This window comes from Enhydra lutris, unplaced genomic scaffold (assembly GCF_002288905.1).
Source record: "Enhydra lutris kenyoni isolate GAN:26980312 unplaced genomic scaffold, ASM228890v2 scaffoldscaffold46, whole genome shotgun sequence".
Lineage (NCBI taxonomy): Eukaryota > Metazoa > Chordata > Mammalia > Carnivora > Mustelidae > Enhydra > Enhydra lutris.
Window position 1 is genome coordinate 15489852 of NW_019154130.1, and position 11947 is coordinate 15501798.

General features: G+C 49.7%; 1 protein-coding gene across 6 annotated transcripts; it reads right to left on the minus strand.

Annotated features, from left to right (window-relative positions):
* Positions 1 to 1029: 1029 nt before the first annotated feature.
* Positions 1030 to 11947, minus strand: LOC111156522 (chromosome unknown C12orf43 homolog). 6 transcript variants are annotated; one of them, XM_022517469.1, is made up of 6 exons: positions 11792 to 11947; positions 6431 to 6473; positions 6147 to 6245; positions 3588 to 3661; positions 2940 to 3030; positions 1030 to 2450 (listed from the first exon to the last, which is right to left on the minus strand). In XM_022517469.1, the coding sequence occupies exons 1-6, from the start codon at positions 11943 to 11945 to the stop codon at positions 2093 to 2095; spliced, it is 819 nt and encodes a 272-aa protein (XP_022373177.1). In that variant the 5' UTR covers positions 11946 to 11947; the 3' UTR covers positions 1030 to 2092. The 6 variants fall into 6 exon arrangements, with proteins under 6 accessions (XP_022373177.1, XP_022373180.1, XP_022373179.1 ...); XM_022517472.1 differs by having other exon boundaries at positions 1030 to 2447; positions 2940 to 2997; positions 11792 to 11945; XM_022517471.1 differs by having other exon boundaries at positions 2940 to 2997; positions 11792 to 11945.

Sequence of the window (11947 nt, forward strand, 5' to 3'; positions counted from 1 at the left end):
GGACAGCAGTCTGCCCTGGAAAATTGTGCCTTGGTCCCTATTCTGCTCTGTCAGCGTCAGAAGGGGTTCCAGGGTTCCCTGACCCCAGGAGGGCTAATTCTGTCCACAAGAGGGGGCTGTGGAGAGCTGGGAAGCAGAGCAAGACATAGGAGGGACTGTTCCTGATTCTCAGGGTCAAATCTGTCACTTGGAACAGAAGGGAGCAGCCTTTGGACTCTGGTGCTCCCAGCCTGTACCCGTGGAGAGCCCTGGAACTCCCAAGGGAACCACACTTCTCAGGACACGAGGCTGTGCAGCTGTGACTCACTGAGCTCCGAGAAGCTCAGGGTCAATGTGGCCCCACTCTGTCCTCTGTGTCCCAATCAGTCCCCTCACCCTGCTCCCCTTCCAGCTGTAGGCTCACATGCCCATTTGTACCAACCCTGTCCCCCAATGACGTGAGCTTTCCCCAAGTGGCTACTCTGATGCCCACCGCCGGGAGAGCTCAAGCTAGCAGTGACCGCATGCACAGCTCTCCAGCTTCTCTTGTCCTGGACCATCCCTCTCCCTGGTCTCCAAGATGGCCAGTTTTCTTGGCTGTTCTTTCCCTTGGGTATCACACCTTCTAATGCCAGCCTGGCATCTTGCCTCTATGGGAAAGTCCCCCTCAGGGTTAGGAAGTCATCCCTGCCCCATGGGAGCCTTGCGATTGCGTCTGGTTCTGTCAGGATTCTGGGCAGCAGTGCTTCTGGCCTGTGGGGCCCTGCAGCACCTCCCTGGTTTGGGGGAGAAGCCGCTAAGCTCAGAGGGCACCAAGGCCTGAGCACATGGCAGAGCTGAGGTGCCCAGAGGGAGGAGGGGAAGGTCTAGGCAGTTCACAGCCACACCCAGGAGCCTGAGGTCCCCGAGTGCCGCCAGGAGAGGCAAGGCAGCTGTGTAAACCCAGCGCCCCATGACCTCCTCCCCCTGGGGCTGCCACACCTCACCGGGCCTTGCAGACCACTCCCACCCTGGGACTGAGGACAGGGCCGGGGAAGAACCAGCGCCCCCTGCAGCTTGCAGCTAGCTAAGGGCGAACCTGTACATTTATTTAACTTTTAGTAAAGGAAATGAGGCACGGAGTACAGGAAATGAGTACTGGAAATTTCTTGCTTGTCCACACATTGCCCAGATGGGGTTGGGCGGGCAGAGGGAGGTGGAGGTGGGCCAGGGGCCTGAGGGGAGATGGGTCAGCGCACACACTCTCATGTCACACCTCTGTCTCGCTCTGGGGAAGCTTGAAGGCAAGGCCAGGAAGCCAGAATGTCACCTTAACCCTGAGCTTCTCCTCTTCCCTGTGGAACACTCCTGGTGTGTGAAATCCCGCTTTCGAGCACTGTGATACTTCCCGAAGTCTTGAGGCTGGGGTGCAGGAACGTGTAGGCAGGAGGATTCCACCTGAGTGATGTTTATTGAAACTGTCTCATCAAGATTCAGCATCGATACAGAGGCAGAACCCCGACTATTTTGTTAAGTTTGGGGTCTCTCAACAATTTATTTTCAATAATCTGGTTGGCTCGACACATGATCGTGCATGGTACATTCACAAACGTGGAGGAAAAAAATTCTGGAAACCTAGTGGGGGAGAAAATCTCTCAGACAATGTTGTATAAAGTCTGTGTGGCCTGGAGGCAGAAAAAACTACTTCTGGGCCGAGCCGCCCTTCCCTCAGTTTCTTATGGTTTTCTGCCACACCAGGTTGAGAAGGTGGAAGGAAAGGAAAAGCTCTCCCTTCACTCACTCTCCTCAGACAGTACAGGGAAGACAAGCTTTACCACCTGGTCAACAGTCTTGAATAGGTGGATGGCTCCTTTTTCCTGAGGCCATGGAATGTTCTGGTACCACAGGTCTGCCCCAGCCCCCAGGGGGAGCACCGATGGGCAGGCCTTAATTAGGCTTCTCACTCTACAGTTGTCTTTGTCCCCACCCTTGGGCAAGCCCCAATCATGGGCCAGGTATGGACTTCCTAGCCAAGTCCTTGAACTTGGAAAGGGAGGTGGGGCTTGGAAATGACTTGTCCCCAAAGGGCACCTTGTCCTCCAGGCTAGCTGAGCCTTGGGCCCGTATGCCGAGGTCAGTTTGCAGGCGTGGCCACTGTACCCTTTGTTGATGGGAATGGGGAAGCCTCACTGGTCTTCTTGGCTTTTTTCTTCCTTCTCTTCTTTTTGGTCCCAAGCGATGGCTGGTCTCCATTGAGCTTGGGTGACTGCTTTTCCTGCTTCCTAACTGCAGTTTCACCTGTGACGGCGGCGGCGGCAGCGTCCAAGTTGGCACTGGCCTCCTTCTTGGCTTTCTTTTTAAACTTCTTTTTCTTTTTCTTTGCCTCTATGTCCACTCTTATAGGGCCATGGATAGCAGATTCCTGGAGGATGTCGGAGGCCGACACAGCTGCCTCCCGGCACCGCTGCCATTCCTCCTCGCTGTCCTCACTGCTACAAGGGGAGGGCAGAGAGTGGGCACAGGGCCCGGAGCCGCCCCTTACCGCCCTCCGTTTCAGCCACAGGGAAGAGGTCACAGTGGGAGGTGGCTAGAGAGTTCCGGCCTGGGAGTGAGGCTGGCCTAGGTTCCATCCCTGGCTTTTCTGCTTCCCAGCTATGTGACCTCAATAAGTGACTTCACCTCTCCGACCCTCAGTGTCTTCATCTACAAAATGGGGATCTTACTAGAGCCCAGGCCTCACAGGGATGCCCCAGGAGTGAGGTGTCTGGCAGTAGATGGTGCCCAAGAAGCAATAAAAATCCAAAGCCAATGCCCAACAGAACCTCCTCCCCCTCCCCCTGATGGCACCATTTCTCGAACTACCTGACAGGCTCCTTCTTGGCCTGGATCTGATCAGATTCTGCTTGGCTATTCCAGGGGACTGGCAAACACAGACAATGGTTAGAAAGGAGGGAACACGAGGAGAGGGTATGAGACCTCACCTGGAGCCGGAATGTAATCGCTTTCGGCCAGGCTGGGGAGCAGCTTTCTTCTCGGAGCCTCCCGGGATGGATGTGAAGAAGAGGCGGAAGCCTAAAATCCAAAGGGGTGGGGTCAGCACTGCCAGGGGCCCTCCTCCTAGGGGCCAACGCTGCCCCGCCCAGCGCTCAGGGAGCTCCGAGTCCAGAGGCAGAGACCCAGGAATCAGTGTTGGCTGGCGACAAAAAGATATCTTGCGTGTTGAGAGGCACGCATGACGCCTGCCGGAGTCAGGGGACAGGGTGCTTCAGGGGACGCCAGCTGCCCCAACAGGTCAGCAAGCCCTAAGAGGAACCGGAAGCCTGCAGGTGAACCTTATGCCTCAGGAAGCTTCCACAGTGGCAAGTGGGCTGGGCACGGGACAGACAGACTCAGCCAGGGGCAGCTGGGGAGTGTGGTGGTAAGAGGCCCCTGCTCAGGCTCCGACACCTTCATCTCTCAGAGCCTCAGCTTCCCCTATGGCTTCCCCTGTAAACAGGGAGAGCATCAACGAGCCTGTTTCAGAGAGGGCTGTGTGGATCAGAGAGTGTATGGAAACGGTTTGCCAGCCGGGACACACATCGGGGGTGTGTAAGGAAACAACACCGGGCACTAACAGTATGACTGCTCACCGTCGTCCTCTGCGGGGACTTGCTGCACCTTAGCCTTTGCTGGCTCCTCCACTACTTCTGAGATGGTAATCGAACTATGGAAGGAGGAAATGGTTGATTTAGGATGAGGTCTGGCGTAATAGGAAAAAAATTAAAAAAAAAATTAAAACAATTTTCTTTTTTTAAGTGGAAGGGACAGGAGAATGTGATGTTAAATGCTAGAGCAGCAAGCATGTGGGCCTGATAAAGGGCAGTAACACCTATAGCCGTAACATGATGAACGCCCCCTCTCGGGGCAAATGGCAGCCCTTCCTTTGTTTGAATCCCACTTTATTCCAGAAAGTGCTGAAGAAGTTTTAAAGATACCCACAGTATAACAAAATTCAATTTCAAATAGAACAAAGCAAAAACAGGCCAGGAGGGACAGACAATGCTGAAGAGAGGGGGCATGGTTTGCTTTGAGCTTCCTGGCAGTAAGCATGAAAAGGGAAATAAGACCAATCTGGAGAATGGTCCAGAGGTCAGCCTCTAGAGCAGGGCAGCCCTGTTTTTTGTTTCTTTTCTTAATTTTTTTAAAAAATTTGAGTTAATCATGGGTTGACATACAGCTGTTAAGAACTAAAACAGAGATCCCATATACCCTTCCCTTTCCTCCCTATGGTAACATGTGCATAACTAGAGTACAGGATTCCAACCAGGAAACGGACACTGATACAACCCACTGATTCTATTTACACTTCAGAGACCTGGCTTTGAATCCTGGCTTTGTTGCTTTCTTGTGGTGTCCCCTCCGGCAACTGACTTCATCTCTCTGAGCCTCTGTTACTTACCTGCACACGGTGAATAGTCACCCTACGTCTTAGAGTTGTCATGGGATGAAATAATCGTGGATAACAAGCACTTAGCATAGAGCTTGGCCACAAGTAGATGCTCAGTAAATGGTAGCTCTGATGATGATGAAGATGGTCACTGACATCAAGATGAGCAGGAAGAAGTACTGAGATCAGGAAGCATCACGCTGGTGAGTGTGGATGAGGTCACCATGCACGGCAGAGAACAACGCTCACACAATGTCTTGGTGGCGAACACAGCAACGTACTGGGTACATTCTCCTGACTGTTTCTTCCCTATATGCCAAAGGCATCCCTTGGAGCGCTGTGCAGGAAAGCAGGGAGCAGGCACAGAGCCGCTGCTGCCCAGGTGCCTAACTCTGACCCAAGCATCTGACACAGTGGTTCAATGTCGGTCTGCAGGGGACATGAGAATGCTATTAGGACGTAGTAGGTCAAGGCCAGGGATGCTGCTCACTGCTCTATGAGGCACAGGGTGGCTCCCCACAGGCAAGAAAGATCCAGTCCAGGAGTCTAAAATGTCAGGAGTGCCAAGGCTGAGGAACCTTGATCTAACACAAGGAACCAATTAGAGTATCATTTAAGTCTCTTTTCAGAGAGACGCAGAAACACCACAGGGAACATGTTGACTGTGGTTGACCTGTATCCTGCGTGATTTCCACCTGGGGAAACATCCGACGTGAATCACCACAATGCCAGCCAGGCCTTGTTCACCCCAAAGCCAAATGGTCATGAAGAAAAACTGCTCCCGTGTGTTGAAATGCCACTGGACCTCCCTACACATGTTCACCACATTCTCGAGTTGGGGGACTGGTACTGAGGCTGCAGTGGCTCAGGCTGCGAAGGTCTGGCCCAACATTCTGTCAGTCTCAGAAGAGCAGCTGGTTTATACTTTTGGAGGACACATTCGTCTTTTTGATAAATTGAAGGACAATGGCCTGAACATCTTCATCTCCCTTTCAAAAATCTGGTGGGGCTCTGCCAATCAGGAACGGATGTAGACCAGCGTATCCGGAAATGTGTTCCATGCTACACTTATCAGTCTTCCCTGAAACAAAGTCACTGTGGCCAGATGAGTTTGGAGACTGCCAGGCCAAGCAAAACCACACAAGTCTCTTGATTGCAGGATTCTCGAAGCCTTGAATATCCTATTATGAATCTTAAGTCTCCAAGGGCATAAGGAGGTACACAGATTGCAGTGTTTCCCGACTTCTTTGCTGTTGGACCCCTTCTTTTGAGAGCCATGCTCTGGACCTGGCACTGACCTGAGGAACAGTGACTGGGATCTGTACAGATCATATTCTCAAATACAAGACAGAGAACCAGCACGGCACAGGGCATAAAGAAAGTACCCCCAAAATAGTAGTTTTGGCTGTCTCTACTCTTGTGGTGAGAATGAGCTCTCGCTTCTTACGTTCCCCTGACTTTTATGGTAGCAGGATAATGCAGTGCTTAAGAGTGTGGCCTTTAGGGCCAAACACACTTGGGTTTGAGTCCCAGCCTGGGCCTTATACCCTGTGGCTTCAAGCAAATGCTCCTTCTCCCAGAGAGCCTGTTTCCTCATCTACAGAATAAGGACAATGATAGGACCTGGTTACGAATGTCACAAGGGGACATATGCCACATGCTTGCCCAGCACCTGTTTGCACACCCTGAGCTCCCAGCCGATGTGAGCCATCCCTGTTTGTATTAAAGGATGCAGGAGAAGAGAAGGGCCATCTTTGGTTACCTGTCCAGCAGGGCTCCCAGTTTCTTGGCTACGTGGGCTCTGAATTCGGGGGTGGTCTGAAGTTCATTGCCATCTTGTTCGTGGTCGTCCACTCTATGCCTACAACACACACGGAAGGACCTCATTTCCCGCCAGCTCAGCAGCACCCCCGCCCCCCAAGGGCAGGGACTCCATGGGTCTTGTTCACCCTGACATCCCAGGGTCTAACCTCATGTCTGGCATGTGGCAGGGGACCACTATTTGTTAAAAGGGTGGATTAAATTTGAACACAGTGTGCATAGTACCTGAGGCTCGGCTGGGTGGCTGGCCCCTGATTATTTCCAGCACCTATAGAAATAAGGAAAATCGAGGCATTTATAGAGGAAATGACAATAATACCCATTGGGCATTGGGCACGACTTACATGTATAACACACTGAATGCTCCCAGCAACCTTGTTAAAGGAGTTATTATCCATCTGGCAGAAGAGGAAGCAGAGACAAGGAGATGTAAACTAACTTGGCCAGAGTCAGGCAGCTAGTAAGTGACAGAGTTGGGGCAAGACTCAGGTCATCCAACTCCAGAGCCCCCTCTGAACCACCATGCTGAACAAGAAAGTCTAAGTGCGTTTGATTCCAGTGTTTACTGCACACCTACTGTGGGCCTGGCTGTGTGCTAAGTGCTGTGGAGAAGAGAGAAGGTGGCTCGGTTACATAGGTTGTGTTTTTCAAGCCAAGATGCTAGGGATGCCTGGCCTGGTGGTCATTCACTCAACCAGATCCTGAAGCTCTAATATCACCCAGGTGGTGTTGCAGTTGATGAACAATTTAGACACAGATCCCAGCCCTCATGGAACTTCCATTCTAGTTGGTGGATATGGATGACAAAAACCACACAATTAAAATATAAAATTAGATAATGATAAATCTAGGGGAAAAAACAAAGCAGGGGAAGGATATGGGGGAGGGACAAAGTAGGGGATCATTTTGTAAAGGTGGTCAGGGAGGACTTCACTGATAGGTGACACATGAACAGAGTTTTCACAGACGTGAGGGAGTGAGTCAAGTGCATACCTGGGGAAGAGTCTTCCAGGTAGAGGGAAGAGCATCTGCGAAGGCCCTGAGGCAATAGTTTAGAACCAGCCAAGAAGCTGGTGAGGCTGCAGCCCAGTGAGTTGGTGGAGCAGCAGAAATGGGGACCTTGTGGGGGTCAGAGCAGGAAGGGCCTGGTGGGCCAGTGTGAGGACCTGGGCTTTGAAGGAGGTAAGGAGCCCCTGGAGGATTCTGCACAGAGGAAGGACATAAATGGACTTGGAATTTTCCAGCATGTCTCTGGCTGTGGTGTGGACACAGGCCATGGTGGGGCGAGGGCAGGCGGAGGCCTGCAGCAATTAGGGAGAAGGGTTAGGGCTCTGGAAGCATGTATTTTGAAGAAGTCAGCAGGATTTTGCTGATAGACTAGACGGATGGTGTGAGAGACGAATCAAAGATGGTTCTCAGGTCTCTGACTTGAATAATGGGACAAAACGTGCTTGTGTCTTTAGGAAGCCAACTGGACAAAATGATCACTTGGTAATTCTGGGCCCCAAGCAGGGACTCATGGTCTTGAATCAATCCAGGGCACGCAGTTCACGTGTGGTCTGTGTCAAACATGTTCTGGAGAACAGCCCAGAATGCAGAGTGCCCGATGCTCCTGCAGCTGGGGAACCTGCAAGCCTGGGATGGACCCAGTCCTGCATTCTGAGCACACACGCACAAGGAGGAGGAGTATTTCCTCCAGCATGACTATAGAGCAAGGGCAGTGACGGCTAATGTCCTGGAACAGCAACCGTATGAGGCCCCAGGCCCCAGAAGACAGGGTTCAGTTCTGGTTCTTCCACTGTGACTCCAGACATGTCACTTTATTTCCCCGAGGCTTTGTTTTTGTCATCTATAAAATGGGGAGAAGACCACCAATTTCCCAGAGTTAGTGTGAGGACATAGTGAAGTTTTACTCTGTTTCAGAAACTATTTTTTTTTAAAGCTTTTATTTATTTATTTGACAGACAGATCACAAGTAGGCAGAGAGGCAGGCAGAGAGAGAGAGGAGGAAGCAGGCTCCCCGCTGAGCAGAGAGCCAGATCCAGGACCCTGGGATCATGACCTGAGCCGAAAGCAGAGGCTTTAACCCACTGAGACACCCAGGCGCCCCTCGGACACTTTGTTTACATGTCTATCTCCTCCCTGGATTTGTAAGCCGCTGGAGCACATGGTCCACCTCTTGTTATCTTTACATCTCCAGCTCTGGGTGTAGTACTTTGGTGTGAAAGATAGGTTGCATAAGGTAATCAAAGCGTGCGCTGCCCCAAATATAAGTGGTTTGTGGTATGTGTGATCATTCCTGGATTAAAGAGCTCATTACTGGATTAAAAAGCTGTATCAGGGGTTACATTAATAATATAGTCACTTTGGGGTGCCTGGGTGGCTCAGTCAGTTAAGTGTCCAACTCTATTTCTGTTCATCACAATCTCCATGTTGTGGAATTGAGTCTGGTGTCAGGCTCTGGGCTGGGCATCAAGCCCACTTAAGATTCTCTCTCTCCCTTTATCTCCCCACCAACTTGTGCGCACACTCTCTCTTTCTCTTTCAAAAAAAAAAAAAAAAAATCTTAATACTATAGTGATCTACATTTCCACATGGTCATGGACCAAAGGGTGGGAGTTCTGCCCACAACAGACACTTGTCTGTGGCAGGGAGTGACAAGAACAGCAGTTAATAGCATAGGCTTAGAGTCAGAAAGACTCTGGCACCTACAAGCTGGATGACCTTTCTGAGCATTCACTTTCTCATCTGTAAAATGGGGCTAATAATTGCTAGAATGGATTGCTGGAAGAATTAAACTAGACAATGAACATGAAGTGTTTAGAGCAGGGCACACGGGGCACCTGGGTGGCTCAGTCGGTTAAGTGTTCAACTCTTGATTTTGGCTCAGGTCATGATCTCAGGGTTGTGAGATGTTGGCTTAGTGCGGAGTCTTGCTTGAGTTTCTCTCTTCCTCTGCTCCTTCCCCTCCCCGACCCCCACACAAGTGCCCTCCTTCCCGCTCTCTCTCAAGTAAATAAAATCTTTAAAAATAAAAATAAAAATAAAAAAAGAACAGGGCACACAGTAAACTCTCAACTCATGGTGGCTACTATTAGAATGGCCCAAGAATGTATGTTAAGTGTTCAGTATTCTTCCTGGCACACATAAGGTGCTTAATAAGTAACAGGGCTTATTATCAGCAGCTACATCTACTTTGGTTAGCAGAAGGTTTATGATTTCACAAAAACTGAGTCGTAAAGCAGATATCTTAGATGCCTCTATTCCCATGTACACCTCCTCACTAGCTTGTCAAAGCTGTTCATTTTGGAGACTCCCAACAATCCTAGGACTTAGGCTTTTCATACATGAGGAAACTGTGGCTCTCAGAAATTATTTTACTTGTCTGGGGTCAGCTTCAGAGCTCCACAGAGAAATCCATTCTGTCAAGGTAGAAACAACTGGACTGGAATTCTGGTTGGATCTCAGTCCCTCACTCATCAGAGAAGTGTCTCTCTGGCAAGTTCATTCATGTAAGAACTATTTTCCTGAACACTGTGCTAAGCCCTGGGGATACCATGGTGAGCGACAGGCCAGATCCCAGCCTTTGTTAAGTTCACGTCACATAACCTCTTACTAAAATATTTGTGGAGCAAGTCAGGCCAGGGTTAACTCACCCACAAACGCTAGGGATGCAGGGATGGAAGGAAAAAGAGATAAGTGGCAAGAGTAGGGGAAAAGGAAGCACCATTTATGAAGGGAATCGCACAAGGTATGATGGTGACACTGTGAAGACATATAACCAGCTTTTCTGAAGAGGTGGTTATCTCAGCTATATCACAGGGTAAGGAGGAGTTAAGCAGGAGAGAGAAAGCGGTCCATGTAGAGAGAGCAATCATAAAACTACTACCACTTATTGGGTCTTTAATATGTGCCAAGCACTGTAGAGGTATCATCTCCTTGGGGAGGGGAGGGACCACCATTACCCTTACAAGTGCCTTACAAGTGCCTTGCCCATATTCTCACTGCTAGTGAATGATGGAGTTGGCAAGGCAGACCTGTATGCAGAGCTGAAGAGAAAAGTGCTGAGTTATGGTGTCCAGAGATGAGAGGATATAATATGGTTTGGAGTCTACCTATGGGAAATGCAATGTGGCAGGACAGGAGGAAGGGAGAGGCAGGCAGGGAATGGATTGAAGATTACCAAAGGGCTTGTAAGTCCTTTTAAACAAATGTGGGGGTTCTTAACCTTGCTTTGCTATGGCCTGCTTTAGCAGTCTGGTGAAGCCTTGAACCTCCTCAGAATAATGTTTGAAATGCATAAAACACAACACATATGATTACAAAGAAAACCAATGATACAGAAATCCAGTTACCATTATTCATTTAAAAAAAAAAAGGCACATTACGGAGTAAGGGACAGGTGAGGCTAGGTAGGGAGAGACAGGTAGGGGGCTATGTGACCAGGTTCATGCAGGGTACTATGTAACCAGGCTCACAGAAATCCCAGAAGTGGAGAAATGTTATAGATAAGATATTAACCAGAGAGCAGGGAACAAAACAAACCCACTTTGTTTGTTTTAAATATAGACAAGATATTTTCATAATATTTACAAATCCATCTTGTTTGCCTTAAATGTTCTAGACAAAATATTTACCAATAAAAGCCCTCAGTGGCAACCCATTCCAGATCCCTCACTCTAGAAAGCTTTCCCCTCTGTTCTCACCTTCCCTTAATAATCCTTCCCTTAATTTCACCCTTTGTCTGCCAGATCCATTTTTTGACTTTGTGAGAAAAGAACCCGGCAACATTACTACATGTGCTTCTTTATTAATGCATACATAGTCTTTATTAAGGCATTAAGTAAGATCTACCGATGGGTCTAAAAATGACTGCAATTTTAAAGCAGGGACGACTGTAAATTATCTTTTCCTAATATTTTCTTGTGAATACAATGGTGTTTTGATACATATGCAGACTGCAATGGGATATGAAAATCTGTGATTTTGTCAGGACAAAGTAACAGGTGTTGCCCAAACGACTGTAGTTGTTTTGCTCACATGCATGACAGAAAGGGATGCTAAATTTCAAATGCAGGTTAATGAAAGTAAAGGTAAAATATTTTTCCGATTCCAAAGTCACGGATCTTCTAGATTCTACCCATGACTAGGAATCCCTATGTTGAAGGGCTTTGGATTTATTCTCAGGGTTGCAGTCACGGTCAGACACGTGTAGGACTAAGCTCGCTGGCAGCGCCAAGGTCTGAGAATGAGCTGGACGCGGGGTTAAGGCTGGACACCGGTATACAGAAAGGGGGCTGTTGCAGTCATCTTGGAAGAGGTGGCGGGCTGCCAGAGTGCCAAGTAACGATGGACCAAAGGAAACAGAGTCAAGAGACATTCAGGTGCCTCAGTTTCCCTGACTGGGATAATGGAGCAACCCTCCCTCTTGCTGCCTGCTCTTTGAATAGGGGTTCCACCCAGTCCCTGAAGCTTTCTCAAGGAGAGAATGGAGTCCGGATAACACCCTCCTCACCATCTGTCCTCTGAGACCCCGGGATAAGATCCCACGCCTTTCCGCCAGACTCCCAGAGTACAGTGTCCTACCGGCTCTTGACTTCTCATGCCGTCTCTGGTGCTGCTCCAAACCCCAGGCCGGCATCGCCGCCTCCCGGCACCGTGCCAGCTCCTCCGCATCGCTGCCGCTGCCGCTGCTGTTGCTGCTCTCCAAATCGCTCAGGTTGGCACGGGGCGCCGCCATCT

What these genes read in the sequence shown, in the direction of transcription:
- LOC111156522 (XM_022517468.1), bottom strand. Translation starts at nt 6,603, where the DNA reads ATGGATAATAACTCCTTTAACAAGGTTGCTGGGAGCATTCAGTGTGTT. An exon ending in GCCACCCAGCCGAGCCTCAG is followed by an intron (nt 6,246 to 6,430) that starts GTACTATGCACA and finishes TGTGTGTTGTAG; the next exon opens with GCATAGAGTGGACGACCACG. An exon ending in AGTCCCCGCAGAGGACGACG is followed by an intron (nt 3,031 to 3,587) that starts GTGAGCAGTCAT and finishes TTTGGATTTTAG; the next exon opens with GCTTCCGCCTCTTCTTCACA.